This window comes from Pteropus vampyrus, unplaced genomic scaffold (assembly GCF_000151845.1).
Source record: "Pteropus vampyrus isolate Shadow unplaced genomic scaffold, Pvam_2.0 Scaffold86, whole genome shotgun sequence".
In the NCBI taxonomy this organism is placed as follows: Eukaryota; Metazoa; Chordata; class Mammalia; order Chiroptera; family Pteropodidae; genus Pteropus; species Pteropus vampyrus.
The window spans coordinates 1,515,319-1,534,903 of NW_011888867.1; the positions used below are offsets into that span (position 1 = coordinate 1,515,319).

At 41.2% G+C, this 19,585-nt stretch overlaps 2 protein-coding genes across 9 annotated transcripts in view; one reads left to right on the plus strand and one right to left on the minus strand.

Annotated features, from left to right (window-relative positions):
• Positions 1 to 16,834, minus strand: part of DDI2 (DNA damage inducible 1 homolog 2) — a 33,291-nt gene extending 16,457 nt beyond the window's left edge. The window contains exons 1-5 of one of the 2 annotated variants that reach the window (XM_011363504.2): positions 16,482 to 16,834; positions 9,134 to 9,263; positions 6,111 to 6,347; positions 4,389 to 4,515; positions 1,241 to 1,368 (exon numbers count right to left, since the gene is read on the minus strand). In XM_011363504.2, coding sequence (XP_011361806.1) covers positions 1,241 to 1,368; positions 4,389 to 4,515; positions 6,111 to 6,347; positions 9,134 to 9,263; positions 16,482 to 16,619 — 760 coding nt within the window. In that variant the 5' untranslated portion in view covers positions 16,620 to 16,834. The remainder of the gene's footprint in view (positions 1 to 1,240; positions 1,369 to 4,388; positions 4,516 to 6,110; positions 6,348 to 9,133; positions 9,264 to 16,481) is intronic. The other variant, XM_011363503.2, reaches the window with a different exon arrangement.
• Positions 16,482 to 19,585, plus strand: part of AGMAT (agmatinase) — a 25,696-nt gene continuing 22,592 nt past the window's right edge. For 3 of the 7 annotated variants that reach the window (XR_002781179.1, XM_023532596.1, XM_023532601.1), the window contains exon 1: positions 16,495 to 16,608. The gene's annotated coding sequence lies outside the window, so the exon portion shown is untranslated. Of the gene's footprint in view, positions 16,609 to 18,126; positions 18,216 to 19,585 lie in introns of all 7 variants that reach the window. The other 4 variants (XM_023532598.1, XM_023532600.1, XM_023532597.1 and 1 more) reach the window with 3 other exon arrangements.

The window sequence follows — 19,585 nt, forward strand, 5'->3', positions numbered from 1 at the left end:
CCTCTCTTTTGAAGCCATACTGAGCACCCCAGTGAGAGTGTGGTTTTATGTTCATCCAACAGGCACCTGATTTTTGCGCAGTGGTTAAGAGATCTGGCACAAGCACATCAAGAGCTGGATCCAAAGTCTACTACTCATGAGTTCTGTGTACCTACCTGGAAGAGTGACTTCGCCTCTCTGTCTAGGTTTCCTCATCTATAAAATAGGGTAACGGTAGAACATAGCTAACAGCAATATTTGGAGGGTTAAATAAAACTGAGTAAGATGATATATATTAAGCATCTCAGTTAATTAAGCATGAATGACCATGGTGCCTGGCACACAGTAAGGGCTCAATAATGACAAGTGTTATATTAGCGTCTCTCATGTATTTGTCTCTCTCTCACAGGAGTTCTGGGAAGCCCTAGTTAATGAGTTTTACCCTCGAGCATGCAGCACAAGTCCTTATCTTCAGTGCACAGCACTCAGCAGACATTTTAAAAACTAAATAATCAGTGGGTTACTTCTCCCAGGAATGTATACATCTCGACATACAGATTCTTAACGATAACTGAAAACTAGCGTGTGCTCAAGTATTTGTGGGTGAACAAGTGGAGGAATATTGACTTGAGCAGCAGGGCTACTTTAGGAACTCATCCTGTCTCATAGCGTCAAGTGAGACACCCAGAATTAAGATGCATGAGACCCCCGTCACGCCCGCATGCTGCTGCCGCCCCGTGTGTGGTCTTACAGAAAGGCAAAGAGTTGTTACTGAGAGACATGGTGCCAGTTAGTACAGGGACCATTTGGATCCTCAAGTGCGAAACTCCCTGCCTCATCACCTGCTATGAAGCTGTTTAAGGGAAGGATCATGCCCCACACGGCCTGTACTCCTCATTGCTCCTGGCTAAGTGATGGCACACAGGCCTGGTGGAAACATCTGTTTGACCTATACTCTCTACACAGCTCCTTCTTATAGCTTTTTATTGTAAACCCATTGATTCCCCAAGAAAGTCAGGATGCCAAATGAGGGGAGGTAGGAAGAGAAATACAAAATATAAAACTGGTTAAGAAATGATTAAAGAAACAAACCTATCACAAACAAGGAGACTGGCAAGTGAAACGATAACCCCCAAGTTTGTTGGTTTAGAAGTCCAACAGACTACTGCCATCGTTAACGGACACCGGAGTCTGCCCTTCTCCCTGTGTCAGGACAGAACGCCGGACGGAGAGAGAAAGACATAAAAGACAGAGACGTCACCTGAGTCGACAAAGGCTTTCACAGGATGTCCATTCACTTTGCAGTTTATATAAAGCATCACTACTTGGCCAAAACTTTCCGGAGCCTCTTCCATAGCTATTGTCATGTTTTCCTCAATGTTCTGTTGCCTGTAACAAACCCAAACCAGGTATGCTGAAAGCATTGTTTCCACAAAAAGAAATGTTTCAGAGGCACCACGTTAAAAACAGATATGTGTGTATCTTTTGCCCCAACTATGGCAGCCGAGCCATGAAAATGGAAATGGTGCTCTAGCCTGCAATCGAGGTTTAGCAGGAGGCAGGGAGACGCACAGAAACCTGAAAGCATACGAATTACCCTCTTGTAAAACGACCACATCCGTTCTCTTCACAAACTCAGAAACGAGGAAATAAACTTCTGGAAAATAGGGTCACGACGCTTTTTCTCCTGTAGAATGTTAGAATCTCAAGAATGCTTCTGTTTTAACTGGTGTACTGGGTGCCTGGGTACACTGCTTCTGTGCAGTGCATTAAAATTGTTTGACAGGGAAGGGGGAGGGTGAAGTGGGTAAAGGAAATCAAATATATGTATGGTAGCGGAAGGAAACTGGTCTTTGGGTGGTAAACACACAACAGAATGTACAGATGTCAAATTATAATGTACACCTGAAAATTATATAATTGTATGAATCAATGTTACCCCAAATAAACTTAAAAAAAGAAAAAAAAATTGTTTGAAAATATGATATGCAGATATTTCAACTGCTTGTTTTGCATCTGCTGCTTAACTTGGAAAAAACTCTCAAGATTGAATTTTCTAATCTGTAAAATATGGACAATTCCTCGTACGGAATTGCTGAAAAGTATAAAGCATCTATTACATAATGCCAGCATAAGAGCAAATGTTCAAAAAATGTCCATCTACCTACTAGCTATCAGAAAACTACACACACACACACACATCACAGTTCACCTGGTTCATCAAGTCGTTTCTTCAAAAACTGAACATATTCTAATTCTTATATGAGAAAAGCACGTAAAAGGGAATCTCAGCTTACTTTAACATCTCATATCTTCATTCCCAACCTCCTTTCAAAACCATAATCAAAACTACTAATATTACTGGAAATTAGGCCAAGAGCTGGACCACTTATCTGAAGGCTGAGACAATACAGAACAGGGTCCGTTGTTTAGATAAATTACATTGTAAACCAGGGCAAGCAAACTACAGCCTACTGTTTGTGTAAACAAACTTTTATGGAAACACAGTCGCATCATTAATTTACAAACTGGTATTATCTATGGCTGTTTTGTACTGCGCTGGCAGAACTGAGTACCAGTGACAAGAGACAGTGGGGCCTGCAAAGCCTAAAATATTTACTATCTGGTCCTTAATGGAAAAAGTTTGCTGATCTATGCTCTAAACTATAGCCTGCCCTTTTTATAGTAATGCTCTACCTTAATTGAATTGATGAATTTTATTGGTCATTCTGTAATAAAATATTAAATTTCTCAGAAAGTCTAAGGCACGTTCGTTTAATATAGTTCGGCAAATATGCAAGCTATTATACCTCGGTGTACATATACCCTGTGTAATCACTGGTACAGCATACCAAATAAAACTTTAATAGGCATCTGATATAATTATACGGCTTTTCTCCTATGCCATATTATTTAGAAATAACCCAAAATTAGTTGTGCACTCCTGAACTTGCACTGACTCCAACCAAGGTGAGTTTCAGCAAAAAATCCTGAGAGAATACCAGTTACTTTGGCTATTCTGGGCTTTGTATACAGAGAGTCTCTTTACAGATACAAGGTTTTCTCCTTTAAAAGAATGTGTGCATTACCTCATTTCCTTTACCTCACCCCTGGGAAAAACCGGCCATATGGCTACGCCTCATTTCACTTCCACCCTTCCGAGAGCTTAGTGCCATTGCGTGGCTGTGATGCCTCCCCACACCCCCTCCCCTCCTGCTTCTTGGGTGGAACGCAATTATTCTTGAGAATTATGTCAGGTTCCCTTATAGCTGCAATGTGGTCTAGTTCCGAGAACATAAATATCTTCCTATTTCTCTGGGTAGATTTAATTAGATGTTTCTCAAAGATATTCATTAGTTCTGATACAATTAATGAGAATGCTTAATCAACAAGAACACAAGTGCATTGCCTTAGAGCTGTCAAGTGATTCTGGAATACAATTTATATTTATTTGATTTCAAATGTAGCCAGGGAAATAAAAAAACCATTATCTGACTTCCAAGTAGACAGTATAATATAACAACCAACTCAGGCTTCATTTAAGTAACCAAAGACAATGATAAAGCCCCTATAAGTACTACTGTCACATTTATGTTCTTCTTAGTTACACTGAAGCCTTCACAATTAGCAACAAAACCTGAATCAGGGGTGGGGGGGCGGGGCCGGAGGGAGCAGCTATTCTTTTATTCAAAGGACTGATTGAATAGTGTCTTGTGACCAGTAATGTGACCAGGGTTAGCATCAACATCATGGCACCTGCTTGGGCCCCACCCCTTAAGATTCCGATTCAGCAGATTTGGGAGTAGAGCCCAAGCACCTGCACTGTTAAAAGCTTCTTACGTGATATTAATGCAGCCCCACGTGAGAACCACGACATTAAAGAACTGGAGCTGGAAATGTGTCTGGCAGTTGTTTAGCCACTAAGGCCAGAACAAGAACTGCAGAAGGGAAAATATTTAGGACTACGAGATTCCATCTGTACAGAGCTCTCTCTCCTAATCCAATCATGTTCAAGCCCCGGATTTTACTCAGGGCTCAGGCATCATGTCTCAGGAAAGAGATTCTATCAGCCTGTGTAGGCAGCCTAGTAGTTTCACCAAATTGGGGCTTCTGCTCAGTCCTGGGATCATCTACCCGGAGGTGCTTTAATGATGCACTGTGGGCTAGTCAGAGGGTCTTTATTAAAATTTTAGAAGAGAAAGTCATTAAGTTAGGCACCTGGTACCTCTGTAATGTTGGAATTAAAATGGGAGGAAAATGGAAGACAAACCAAAGAGATTGAAGTTACTATCTCAAAATGCAAAATAAGGAATCTACCTCAGAACAGATACCCAACTAATAGAAGATGACTTGTAGTTAGAGAAATCCAGACTCTCCAACTCTTGCTCTTGAGGCTAAGGCATCATTACCTTATATCTTCTTCTATTTTTGCCTGAGCTTCAAGATCAAACGGGTCAGCAGAAAAGAGACGAATCCTTTCTTGCTCTCTCCTGGCTCGGTCCTGCTGCTGCTCCACAAGGACCCTAGAAAATTTCTCTACAAAAATAAGGGGGGGAAATCTTAAGTACCATCAGATTTCATGCTTTACTACTACTTTTCCACATCAAACAATTTCTCAAAATACAACTGTAAGAGATGTAGAAAGGATGCGTAAAAATTAAATAAGCAATTATATTTACTTTCTATTCTTTGAGGCGACTTCTTTTTCACCTAAATTCAGTGTAAAGAAATAAAGCATTTGCAAAAATCACTTAGTCTTACAGGAAGTTATCTATCATATTGTTTCTACTCAGAAATAACGACTTTTCAATTTAAATCGGTGGGGAATGACATCTGTGTGGCAGATAAGTGACCCCACTTCTCCCCTCCCCATTGCCCTTATTCTACTACTGAAAAATAAGTATTACAAACCCCTTTTTCCTCTTCTAGTTTCATTTCCATTATAATACTCTCCGCCTTAAAGCAGATAAATTAAATGCAAACTATTGATAGCCTATCTATATTACCCCATAGGTAATAAGGCAAGAAAATTAGTAAAGAGAAAACACTGCTTGCTATAAGATATTATTACAGGAACCACCTTTATTTTTCTATTTCTTAAATGGGGGCGCATTTAAATGTGTAATTGGTCTTTGGCAATTACATATGATGCATAAGAAATCAAGGAAAACAAGATAATGGTCATATGAACTAATACACACAATATGGATGAATCTAAAAAATATTAAGTTGGGTGAAACAAGCCAGACACGAGAGGACATACTGTATGATTCCATTTACATGAAGCTCGAAAATAAGCAAAACTAATCTAATGATTATCACACTAGTGGTAGCCTACAAGGGGAGAAAACTTAACTATAAGTGAAAATAATGGAACATTCTGGAGTGAGAGAAATGTTCTCTTGATTGGGGCACCGATTACATGAGTTTGCCAAAACTCAATGAACTGTATACTTAAAATCTGTATATTTCTCTGTAGGTAAATATTACTTCAATTAAAAAATAGTTATTGAGGAATGAGTTAAGTGTCTACTATGTTTTAAAATTTAATCAGTATAGTTTCATAAACCCAAGAGTAAAACTGGAGAAATTTACAGAGAAAACTTTATTCATAAAGACTACAAATAAATGTTCTGTTAAATAAAAGAATGGCTCAAATATGGCTCTATATAAGCTGTTGGTAAGAACCCTGCTACCTTTTAAACCTGGGCTGGATGAGTAAATAGGAGGGTCCATTTTGCTACACAGACTGATGGTACTGGGCCTGTTTCCTGTAACTAAAAGGCATCAGTTGATTTATTGGTGCTCTAATTAAAGGTCTAATTAAACGGGTTAAAATATCAGCACCCGGGTTATGTGCTATTAAAAATTAGGGGAAAAAATGCTAATGGAAGGGGTTGGTCTAACTGGATTTCAGAACTCCTTGAGGCCCTAAAATTCTGTCTCTGCTGCCAATGAACTCAGCCTTTGACCTTAGCACTAATTTACCTCTCACAGATCAACTGATATGTTCAACAAATCATGTGACACAGTGGGTTGAACACACTAGTTGCTTGAGTGTCTCCACATTTGCCGCGACACAGCACTTCACCTCAGGTCAGCTTGGTGGCCTTCCGGACTGATAAGCTTACCGAGATCACCGCTGAGCAGAGCGTCCGCTAGGGGCGGGTTGCGTTCCTTCAGCAAGGACAGCTCATGGGGGTTGGCCAGCAACATGTCTCGGAGCAAGGCTGGATTGTCCAAGCCCTGAGGAGATGAAGCTATTTCTCCGGGAGATGAGTGGGACTGCTGTGCTCCTGGTGGCTGCCGCTGCCGGGAGCTCGATGTGCCAGGCACAGCTATACTACGAAAGTCTATTCGGGGTAAGTCTGTTGGGGAAAACCGATTCAGTTTACTTCAAATGACTCCATAAAAACAAGCATTTGAAGGAAACAGCAGAACATTTGCTCAGACATGGTATGTAATAATAGTTAAGAGGTAATCGTAGACATTCTAATGCCCTCTCCCCTGCCCCTTCTCATGCTGACTTTGGGTATAGATTGCAGTCTAAGAATGAACAGGTAGGAAAGAATAGAAAAGCGGGGTGTGGGGAGCACAGATAATGGTAGCAACCTCCAATTTTTGGTTTATAAAATATCCTAAAATAGATGTTTTAATTTATTTTTGTTTTTAAAAAATTAAAGCTAGTCTCAATAAATATAACTGCATAAATCTGGATGTGGTTCTTTAAAAAATCCTGGTCTGCTCTGATATATGCTTCAAAGAGTCCTGACACCTTAGGTAAAGAATACTATACATATCAAGTGAACAGCATAAATGTTAGATGTTGAGTTCTACAAGTCTGTGTGCTACACACATCAGTTCTTTGAATTTACACTTTCTTCTGGGCATCACTGCTGACTTCTCGCACCCGGGGAGCTAGCTGGTGTGACCATTTCACAGGAGAGGAAAACAGAACAGGAACCTGCATGGGTCCTCAGTGCTGAGCACACCTGAGGACGACAGGCTGAGAGGCTACAACTCGCAGGTTCTATACTCCAGGCTGAGCTGACCTTACTAAAATGAATGTAAAATGAAAAGGAGCTTTACACAGAGGACCCAAATATTATACGATGCCATTTATATGAAATGTCCAGATAGGAAAATACACAGAGACAGAGAGTAGACTGATGGTTGCCAGGAGGCTTGGGGGCAGATGGGGAGTGACTGCAAATGGGCACAGGGTTTCTTAAGGTGACGAAATGTGCTAAAGTTGATTGCAGTGATGGTTGCACAACTCTAAATATACTAAGAATCATTGATTCGTATCCTTTAAATGAGTGGATTGCATGGTATGTGAATGATCTCAATAAAGCTGTTACTTAAAAAAGAGTTTTGTTTTTTAAAAAAGAAAAAGAAAAGAATAGAAAAGTAGAGCCAGAATGAGGGCTAGGACTAAGTACATTCCCATTTCTTAAATCTCAGAATGTATCTGATGGTCACACTTGTCCCAAGTCTGGGGCTATCCTGAAGCCATCTGGACCCCATAGAAAAGAAAGGAACGCTTCAACTCGGGCATAAGGTTTCTACGCTCAGCATGGGTTCAAGTAGTCACTTTCTTCAAACAGACCCCAGCTGGAAGCTAGGCAGTGTGAGTGTGAGTGTGAGTGTGTGTGTGTGTGTGTGTGTGTGCACGAGCGTACATGTATAAACTTCCAACTAACGAAAAGGTGAAGTGACTGGCATGATCTTTGTGAGGCAATCACTACCGACTAGCAAACATACGTGAGAAGGCCTTTTTTGTGGGTTGAAAAATGTCATCTCCAACCCTGTTATCCTTATTTTGAGAGTCCGTTCATGTCAAAATAATTCTGAATACTTGTTTACCTTATAGACCCGATCCCATCCTACCCTCACCTACTGGATCTCTTGTCCATATGGGACAGTACAGAAATAAAAAAAAAAAAAGAACAGTAAGTCTCCAGAACTAACATTCTCACCGAATTAATCAAAGGAAGATTTTGGGTTTTACTGAGTGGCATATCTGAACTTCTATACTCTTTCTAAAGTTTAACAGTAGCCCCAAGGGAGTAATGTAATCCTAATCTGGGAGGAACAGTGCTTGACGACCTCGTATAGCCCCAGTTTCAGGCTAAATGGAAGCACTGTGTTCTAACCCGCAGTCTGTCACCACTTGGACATCTATCAGCAGTTACCATAAATTTTAAAACCAAGTGACCTAGAGACTAAACACTTTAAAGAAATCTACGAGGATATGGCAGGGACTGGAAAACAATGAACACATTTCATCAAGTAGTTCCACATCAGAATCCTATAAACTTTCGTAGATCATAAACCTGAGTATCTTAAAAAGCTATGGACCTTGCCCCAGCAAATGCCCACGTGCCCACCCACACGCACTTCTGCTTCTTACTCGGGGACACAGAACCCTCCTAAACCCCAAGGTGCAAATTCCAGATTATGAAAACCTACTCTGGATGGAGCGTCTAAGACAAATAATCGTTTCTCTTTACATAATCAACAAAGCTGGTGAGAAAGAACCATCCAGCTGCTAATGTTCATAAAACTCAGTGTAATGGAAAAAGCACCAAGTTTTAAGTCTTATACCTTCATTAGATATGTAACTTGGAAGGCATTATTTAAAATCAGAGTTTCGTCTGTCAATGATAATAAATTAAGAGGAGGAGTCTCTTCCCTTACATTTGAGTTAAGAGATCATGTGAAATGTGGCTCCAGGTGCCTGGCTGATCGTAAAATGCTCCACAAAGGCCTGCCACTGAATTCCAGTAGCAAAGTCCGTCAGAAATCAGGCACATGTAGCCTCTCTCAAGTCCTTCCCGAAGATGAAATCGTCATTGATAACCACAGAAGCTGGCACCTACTGAGGGCCTGCTCTGTGCTGAAGGTTTCACAGGCTTTACTCTCACGTTAACTCTAGGAGTTGGGTTAGTTATAGTACCTTATGGATGAGGAAACTGACTCACAAAAGTTAACTTGCCCAAGGTTACACAACAAGCAAGGGGCAGAGTCAAGATCTGTATCTTGGTAGTCTGAATCTAAAGCTAATCCAAAACTCTGAACCACTACGCTGTGCTGTACTGTACTGTACTGATGCTTGTGTCAGGGGACACCAAACCATGCTGAGATGTCTTACTTGGAAAATGCACTGGAGGTCGAGGGTCTGCATTCTCCTTCTGTCGTAAAATCACAACGTCTCCATCTTTCAAGCCGTAAGAAGCCAGTGATCTGTGGTTGTCTGTGAGAGGTCTTTCAGCATAGACAATCTACAACCAGAAAAAGAGTCAACAGAACGAAGGACTGAGAAGTGACATGGCGCAAAGCAGAAAGACTAGTTTTTCTCTCCATTGCATGATGTCATTCCTGCTCAAAACACTCCAATGGTTTCCCATCACACCTAACAGAAAAGCCGCGTCCTTCCCATCCCCGAGGCTCAGAGGACTGGGTCCCAGCTCTTCCTCTGACCTGATCTTATACCACGGCTGCTGTTTCTCACTTGTTCTTCTATCTGAGGAATGTTCTTTCTCCAGTCATTTTAGGTCTCTGATCACACATCACCTCTTCGGAAACCTCCTCTAACCACCCTCAGCTCACGTATTATATATTTATTTCTTTACTGTCTTTCTGCCCCACTAAAATGTAAGCTACTCGAGGACGAGGACTTCGTTTTACTTGCCGTATCAAGTGCCTAGAATAGGACCTGTTAGATAAATAATGCCCTACTATTTGTTGAATTAAAGGACAAATGAATCTATGGATGTCGTGGATATAATTTTAGATTCAATTTTGAGCAGGGAGGGCAGTGGGAATGGTTTATTCTGGGTCTGCTAATACTATTAGGTAATGTGTCTACACCCCTCGACCCCGTTTTGTGAGACAGAGCTGACATATAAACGCTACTAGTTTCAGGTACACAGCATGATGGTTTCACATATGCACATACTGCAAAATTATCACAATAAGTTTCGTTAACATCCATCACCTCGTTCAGTTACAAAATATTTTTAAATCTTAAATCTTAAAAATATTTCGGATTTACTATGGTAGTAACTTTCAAATATATGATACAGTATTTTTAACTTTAGTTATCACACGGTACATTATATCCCAATGTGTCCATTTTCAAATAATCTTGCACACTGGCAAGTCTAAAAGGTTCCCAGACTCCGCCCTTCCCGCATCCTTCCTTCTTTTCTATCACTCGTGTTTTATCACCGTATTTTTATCACTCATGTGTATGAGTGGAAGACATGTAGAAAAGAACAATTAAACACATATGGGAAAAAGGAACAAGGGTGTACTACTAGTAAAATATTTTTATGATGTGCAATCAAACACCAAAGAAAGCCTGAGCACATAAAAACAGATGAAGCGATGTGCCGTGGGAAGAACGGGAACACACAAAGGGCACGCTGTAATTTTACCACGAAGGAATATAAAGCCACCCTGCACCATTGCACACTCCTGAGGGGCATTCAGAATAAACTCCAAGAAGAAGAAAAGTTCTTCTTCCTCACGATTCACTTTTCACCAGGCCACATGCGAACTGAGGAACCCGAGTTCCGTCCTGGCTCTGACAGGGGCCCCGCCCCATCACTCAGCTGGTCCAGGCTTCACGTTTCCCATTTGTCAAGCAAGCAAGCACTTGGGGCCAGATAATCATTACAGCTGTCCCTTCCAGGTCTTTCTGCTACACTACCATTTCACAATGTTTCCTTGCATGTCCTCACAGCTCTCATAGTTAAGACTGCCTGACACAGAAACTGAAAAATACAGAATTTAAACTGGAAAAAAAGAAAAAAAGGTCGGTCATATCTGCTTTCAGAATTTACACTGAAATAAGGAACTGAACTAAGAGAAAACAGAATTTAGCTCCTTTTAAAATAAAAAACTTATGGGGATGAGAAAAAAACTGAATTACAGAATCTGTAAATCCAATTATATTCTATAAATTATATAGATGATTTGAAAAAATATTGTTAGTTCTTCCCCTCACTTGCAAAGTTAAAACACGTCACAACAGACTGCACCTGTTACTCTATCAACCCATTCACACTCCCTTATGTAAGTATATATCTCACAGTAAAAGTACACCAGAATTGTTTGAATGCAACCTGAGAGTCATTTTACAACTTGTGGGATTGCTTGGAAAAACCACTATAAGTCCTAAGTGACAAGTGTCACAGGTTGTTGAGGTGTAGCAAGAAAGAACAGGCACGTCCATAGAAATGCCAGGCAGGCAGCTCTCACAAGGTGGCGTCAACATTGTGAAGCCGTCACAATGAACGTACCAGTTGTCTAAGGCCTATTCCTTAATTTCTCCGGTTCATAAATTCAACAATTAGTATATTTAGAGATACACAATTAGTCGATATATTCTAACTGTACTCATAAGACAACGTTTATTTATCTACAACAAGCAAACAAACCTAGGAGAATCAGAATGCTCCTATTCGCAAGATCGCTGAATTCTCTTCAAATTGGAAATGCTACATGGAAAGGCTTAACAGTAAACAGCTACCACTGAGTGAGCGTCTGTGAAGTGCCAGCATCATACTAGGTCCTCAGTCTCCCACTTAATCCTCATATTCTCTCATTTAGGTCTCATAATCATCTTATGAGGTAGGCATTATTTGTCCCATTTTATGGACAGGGAAACAGAAAGAGTTAAGTGACCTGAGGTTACATAGCTAATAAGAGAACTGGGAGCAGAACCACATCTGCCTGACTTTAAAGCCCATACTCTTCCCCAGTACCACATACAACTCTCCCAAACAGAAGTCCAAAGTGGCCTGGTGAATTAGATAGGCGACCTTAACAAGAGCTATTAAGCCATCCATCACCACTGTGGGCCTATACTCACCGGGGGGATCAAAACACCACCCATTCATTGCTCAATGCATCCCCTGCCCCGAACACGAAGAAAGAAACGCTACCACCTCTCACTCTCTGGGTTTCTACTTTACAGAGGGCATACCCCACTCCACTGCTCAGTTAGCACAGTCTTTCCTCAGAAGACTATACAACTTTTTTTTAAAGGAGGACAGCCTGATCTAACAATAAAAATGTAAGATCCAGGTAATTGACGTCAAACATGTATGTGAAATATATAACAATGCTATCTGCCCCAACTTCCTAAAAATACTGGACTAGAGATTGTGGGTGAGGAGCAAACATTCTTCACAATGCCAAAGCAGCAGGTATATTCCACTTTAATCCCAGGACATAATGAAATAAAAAGCTTAGATGAAATTATCATTTCTTTTTGTTACAAGAGGCTGAAGAGTCTAAGGAAGACAATTATTTTACAGCTCAGAATAAATCCCAACAATTTTCCAACTCAATGTATTTATCACACCAATGGTTTCAAATTTCTACCAGTCAAAACAAAATGAGTTCTGGTAATGGCATTACTGATGCTTTGCACCATTCATCATACCCAACTCAAAGGCTACAAAGTTTAAAATTTTTGTTTTGACAGTTATAAAAACATACAGCAGGAACATTTGTACAGTTACGGGTCTTAATCTGCACAAGTGGCACAACTGATAGTACTCATTCCAGAGGAGGCACCCCAGAGATTAAATTCTGGTATTAATCAACATATAAAAACAAACTATACGACTCCAACACGTTTAAGCATGATGTCAAATGCTTTCTGGTCTCTGAAGGAATACCTTCAATCAACAGAAATCATAACATTACTTCTAGCATTAAGGACCATAAACTGGCCACAAAACCTTTGGAATCACATCTGAATGGCTTCATAACAGTATCTACCATTAATTAAGTAAAGTCCACTATATGCCAAGTGATCTACATATACTATCTACATATACTACATAACAGTATCGACCATTAATTAAGTAAAGTCCACTATACGCCAAGTGATCTACATATACTATCCCACGTTAACAGTCAGCTTTACTTTTACAACCATTCTGGAAGATAATTTGGCAATAGTTATTAAAAGCCCTTTAAAAGACCTGGCGATTCCCTAAGAATTTATCCTGAGAAAATGATCAGAAATGAAGACAAACCCTTAAGTACACAGGTATCCATGGAAATGTTACTTGTAACTGCTTCCAATTTTCCCAAATTCAAATACCTAGCAATATGAAAATTGTTAAATAATTCTAGTATATCTACAGGATGGTATATCATGTGGCCATTAAAATTATAAATGTGAAGAATTTATAATATACGGAAGAATGCCGACAATGTAGTATTGATTGAGGAAAGATATGAAATTGTTTATACATTCAGACCATCACATTTAAAAGATATATTTAAACTATAAAAAGGAAAAAAACCAAAGAAAATACACTAAAAAGTGAACTGCAGTTATCTCTGGGTTATGAGGGAATAAGTAATTATGTTCTTCTTCATCTTTTTCTTTATGTTACAAGTTTTTAATAATAGATACATAGTATTTATCAGAAAAAAAGTACATGAAAATTATCTGAGAAAATAAACATACCGAAAACAGCTATAATAGAAAATTTCAGTTTCCACTGGTTTAAAATAGTGTTTTACAAACCACAAATCATGCTCTGTGCAGAGCTACATTTCCAGGATCATACAATTACTGCTATTATTTAGCATTTAAATATGTCTTTCATTTGAGAGTCCTTACATATTCTGTACCCTTTTTTTACCACATGCCACCTACAGGGGTAAATTATAACAATGTTTCAATAATACAAAGACCTTAAAGTGAAGCTAAGTTCTGATAATTGTTTGAAGTTTGCCCAGCCAAGTCTGCATGGAAGCATCAAACAGCCATGACTGGCTTCCCAGCCCGCACTTGTATTAAGAGATGGAACACACCCAGCTTTAATCACATGTACAAGTAGAGATGGTTTCTATTCTAAATTTGTTATCATCGCATTATAACTACTATAATCAGACCAGAGTTGTTAAAAATGAACACCTTTTCAAAGTGTATGCTTATGTACAATTGGTGCTGAAGTGAAAGGCTGAATTCCAAACCAGTGACCCTCAACGATTCTTTAAGAATGTTAACAAGAAAATAGAAAATATTAGAATTTCCATTTCCATTTATTTTTATCCTTCCTTCTATTCTGTGCCTGTTTATAAGGTACATACTACTTCATGTATATAATGTAGTTGATGCTTATAGTTATTATATACATGTAATATACAGACATATAAAATACACATATTAGTTCATGGATGTAATTTATTTTATATAAATCACAAAGATGCATGTTCCAAAACATTTTACTCAGAGGGACACATGACTGAAAAGGTTTGGGGACCAGTGGTCTGGACACGTAGTGACAGGAAAAAATAGCCAAGAACATAAGAAAAAATATTCCCTTTAGAAATGGAGGTGAAGAATGATACTAGAGAAGATAAGTAAGATGAGTGAGGTAAAGAGAGCAGAAGAACTGTGCAGGGGAGGAAGGGAAGGTGAGTAATACAGAACTCTAGGAGGTAAAAGTGCGGGGACCTCATGCGAGCGAAGATGCCATATTTGTGGGTAAAAACTATAATGATGTTTACTATTATGATTTGGTGAAAGGAAATGACTCAAATGTCTAGGGTGGATCCTGTTCCTGCCTGATGGGCGAGCAACTGAAAGATGAAAGATGACCAACCGACCACCAGACATCTTAAAATAGATACTGTGTTAGGTTACAATGGAGCCAACAAAACAACTTGAAAACTAGGAGCTGTTTACAGCTATGTAATACAGGCTTAAGGCTAGTTGGAGCCCAGGTTTCCATATACTAATTTGGCCTGGGATGCAAGTAAATGCCAAAATGTTGACCAAAGGAATAAGAATTTGGAGTTGCCCTAGCTGTTTAATTAGTAAAATATTCCTGATATTTTGAGCCGGCAGAGGACAGTGCTTGCTTTGACCATACAATTAATTGTTTTTCAATGAGATATCCTCTTTAATTTTTTTAAATTTCTTGTTATGGCCATCTCAAAAAGCGAAGGAACACAATCTCAATCTGTCTTCTCTCAAGCCCTAATAACAACAAAATCAATTTACATTTTAACTTTTTATTTCCCCTATCAACTGGTAATTATAAACAGGGTTACTATAACAGCCAGAGGGAAGTGGCAATGGAAAAAGTCACCTTCAAAAATTTAAGAGTTGATTTTTACTCCTTACTTAAATTGTTCTTTTCTAGCTCTCCACTTGAGGGATTCATTGACAAGAATCGGTTCCTGAGTTTTTGTGGATTAGCTTTTTGTAGAAGTTGCAAAAAATCCCTTTTACCAATTTCTTTGTAGTTTCTGCCAGACTGTAACTGAGTTACACCTTGTGCCCTGAAATAAATGCTTTGTGGTTATTCAGCTTTATGCCAAAGTTCTAAAGTTCACAGCGTAAATCACACTCCATTCTGAAAAAAATATTGACCCATTTGTTTACCATAACGCAGGGCAGAACAAGCTGTGGTTGGGCAACAGTTTTTGGAACTATTTCATAACTGCAGTAGGAAATCAAGATTTACATTCTGGGGCCTTAAAGGACTTCTATAAGTTTCTTAATATTTAGACTATGTCCTCCAAGGTCCGCTTAATCAAGTCAGGATCTAAATGTTATAGTGTGAAGGCCACGGTGTTATTGTCACCAACTCTGGTGGCACCCCAAAGCATTTTGAGAATAAATTACGCTGCTTATTTAAAATGTAAGAGCAGCTTAACTTCTACCTAGCAAGGGAGGGAAATGAAACAAGCAAATCACACTGAGAAGATACTAGGCCATTTTAAAGCGAGTATCCTCACCTCATAAAGCACTGAGCTTTGAAATGACCCAAACTCTGAATTGTGACCTGAAAGAAAGAGGGATTTTGCCCTGATACCAGAGGAAAAAAACATAGAAATAGTCTGAGTTGCACTAATAACTGCTTAAAAAAAAAAAAAACTTTAACCAGAAACCAACGTGGTAAGGAAAAGGGAAAAGAGCATTTCCAAAGGCCTCAAAACAAGGTAGTGCCAGTCCCAAACTTTTCCCTTCGCTTAAGAGTGCAAATCTGTACATTTAAAGGTAAATTATGTTACTTAAACAGGAACCCTCTCCAAAAAAGCAGATCAACATCCTCCAGTGATTGAAACTGGTATTTCTGGTTGGGGAAGCAGGATGTATGAACTCTTGCAAACCTAGGGCTTCTTCTTAGGTCCACAAAGACATCCCAGACTGGGTATGTTAAGGGAGAAGGGGCCAAAGAGCCAGAAGGTGGGGCGGTCAGTCCCCGCGCCCCTCAGGCTGCAGTGGGTGCGTCTGCGGTCAGGTTCTCCGCTCCCTCCCCTCTTACACCACCCCAAGCTCGGAGTGTGTGGGGGCAGCTACCGATCCCAGCTCCCTCCCGGAAGTGGGGGCGAGCTGGGAATGGCCATCCTGCTCCCTCCACCCCCAATTCTTCACCAGAAGCAAAGGGAGAGCGTGAGGCCCCGAGGCGGGAGGGCCAGCTCCGGAGGGAGGCCCCGCTCCCAGCCCGGCGTACCTGGCTCTCGGCTGCGGGGATGCCGGACTCCAGCTCGCACAGCGCGCGGAAGTTGTGCAGCTCAAAGTCGGCGTCGACCTGAAGGGAAAAGGTCACCTCGGAGAGGTCCCTCCGCACACAGTACACGGTGAGCAGCATGGCCCGGGCCCGACCCAGCTCGGCTCGGCCCGGCCTCGGTGCAGGGCTGCGGGTGGCGGCGGCGGGTGGGGGGCCCTTGCTGGTGCCGCGAGCGGTCGGCGCGGGCTGCTTGCTCGCCCGCTCGCTCCTTCCCTCCCTCACACACGCTCAGTGACTCACTCCCGCCCGCCCTCACTAGCGAGCACTGCCGCCGCCACTCGCCTGCGATTCCGTCTGCTGCCTGCCGTCCTGCCTCCCACTGCTGCCGCCAAGCTCGCCAGCCTCCTAGCGCCCCGCCCCGCCGCAACGCGGCTGCCGTAAAGCCCGCCTTGACCTCTCCGCCTTCGCGACGCGGCCGGGGAGGGAGGCGGGAATCCAGAAAAGTGTGGGATGGGGCGGACGGGGGAGGGGAGGGGAGGAGGAGGAAGGGCGAGTGAAGAGGAGGGAGGAGGAGAGCAAAGAGAGGAAGGGTGTATTGATTGATTCGTTTAATAACAAGTCTGTGGAGGATTCCGCAATGTCATTTATTCCTCCAGCAGGCGTTTACTAAGCGCCTACCACGCGGACACAAAGATGCATGAAAATACAGGTCTTTGCCCTTAAGAAACTCTAAAGCTAGGACAGCAGACTGAGATCTAAGTGCATAGTTCTAAAACGTATTTTCTGAAGTAGAGGTTGAGGTTCAGAGAGATTAATTTACTTGCTGTCCCGATGTTTTGGGGTGAAAACCAAATTCATTACCCTGCCTAGTTTATAGAACCCCACTCACTCTGGCCCCTGTCTTTCTCTCTCTCCAGCCCTGCCTCCTGAGCCCTTCCTACTTATACTCTGCCCTCCCAGCCACATTGTGACTTTGATTTCCTCCAAGGCTCTATTCTCCTGCCTTGTAAATAGTTTTTGCTCTACTTGGGCTCTTTCCTAGCCCTGGCATACGCCAGCACCTAGTGCAGGGCCTTTATTGGACTTAGGATCCACTGGATAAAATATTTGCTACTTTAATGGCTTAAGGTCACATAGCTGATGAGTGATAGAGGCCCAGAACATGAGGATGAGTTGGAAGAAGAAGATAAAATGGATACAAGATTGGCATCTCCCTATATACCCGACTCCCCATCCATGGAATAGGGAGGGGCCTCTCTTCTACTGTAATGGAAGGGAAACGGGAAACAGGATGGCTATGGAGGCAGGTAAGTAGGTAGGGGTGGTGGCCAGAAAGTGAGAGAATAACCAGCTGAAGACTTTTCTCTGTAAAGGAGGAGGAAAGGTAATCTGTGGAGAATGAAGAGAGAAGGTAGAGGAGGGGCAGGGGTCGAGAAACATAGTTGTATCAGCTCAAGAAAGCCTAAATATCAAGGCTTAAGTAAGGGTTCATTTTTCTCACAGGATAGGAAACCTGGAGGTCGACAGCTGCATTGGTTCAGTGACTCAATGATATCAGAGCCAATATTTCTGCCAATCTTTCAGCCTTTCCCTGAGGGTCACAGTATGACTGGCTGCCTCTATTCCATGCATCATTTTCTTGTTCAAGGCAAGAGCTTGCCCAGAAGAGCCCCAGTACATTTCTACTTACATCTCACTGGCCAGAACTGTCATATAGATGCAAGAAAGGCTAGGAAAGTGAGTATTTAGCTTTTGTCACCTCTTAAAAAGATACGATCAGTGGAAAGGGGAATAGAAATGGGTGTTAGGTGAGAAATACATGGTGGCTACTACAGCAGAAAAGATTTGAAATAACCATTGCCAAGGTGAAGCAAGTTCGGTAAACAAATGATGTAGGATTGCCATGATGTAGGTGGTGTCAAGGATTCTGTTGAAGTTGGAATAATGAATTGATTAATTTTTCTGTGTTACATTTCCTTTCTAGTAGTGCTCAGGTGTAACATTTTATTTTCCAAAGATGGACATGACAGTATCTCTCATCTTGTATTTTCTTCTTATGATGTGATCATCTTATATTTTCTTCTTACATGAAAAGATGCCCAATCATTAGCCATCAGAGAAGTGTGATTTATATCTCAATAAATCTATTAAAAAAATTTTAAAGTTTACGCTGACTGCTAAGTGTAGAATAGGTTTTATTGGGAGCAAAAAGGGTAACAGGAAAATGTTTAGGGGCTACAACAGGAGTCTAGATGAGAGAAATGATGGACTAGAGAAGTAGCAGTTGAGACTGAGAGCATCAGGTGGATTGGAGAGATATTCTAAAGAGTCAACAGCACTTACCAATAGATTGGACTTGGAGAATGAGTTAAGAGAAAAGAAACTCAAGGAACAATATACACTCGACACATTCCAGTAACCAATGTGTATTATGTCTCTCTGTTGTACCAGGAATCAGACCCAAAGTCCTAATTCTAGGAAAGAGGGGGGTCTTCTACAACACCCTCCCACATAGATCCACCAAACTGTTGGCAGAGCACTCTGCCAACAACTCTGTTCACTAGCCCAATCTGCCTGAACTACTCATTCCCTACCCTCCTGCTTCTCTTAAGAGAATCACTTCTGGAGCAGAGAATTCCCACAGTTTTCACCAACCAGCCCTTTTCCTCTCTGCCGTCACACCTTTTGGACTCTGCACAGTTGCCTTGGGATCTGGCTCACAGTGTGGACTCCAACTTCTCTCTCATCACTCTGAGATAGACTTTGCACCTCTATTGCTCGCGACTGCGAATGGCTTGAGACATTTCCAGTACTTAATTCTAAATCAGGATAGGGTGGGGTGGATCTTGAGAGAAGGCCTCGACCCGCAGGGCTACCCAAAAGAATGAGTCCATGTATTGATTATTGCTGGGTGTCAAGAATCTTGCCAATGATTGCTAATATTCATTGAATACTCACTTTGTGCCAGACACTCTTCTAAATATTTTATGTGTACTGAATCATTTCATCCTCACAAAAATGCTATGAGGTATTATCTCCACTTTACAGATGAAGAAACTGAGGCATAGCAGTGTGACTGAGGACACACAAGTAATAAATGGCAGCTT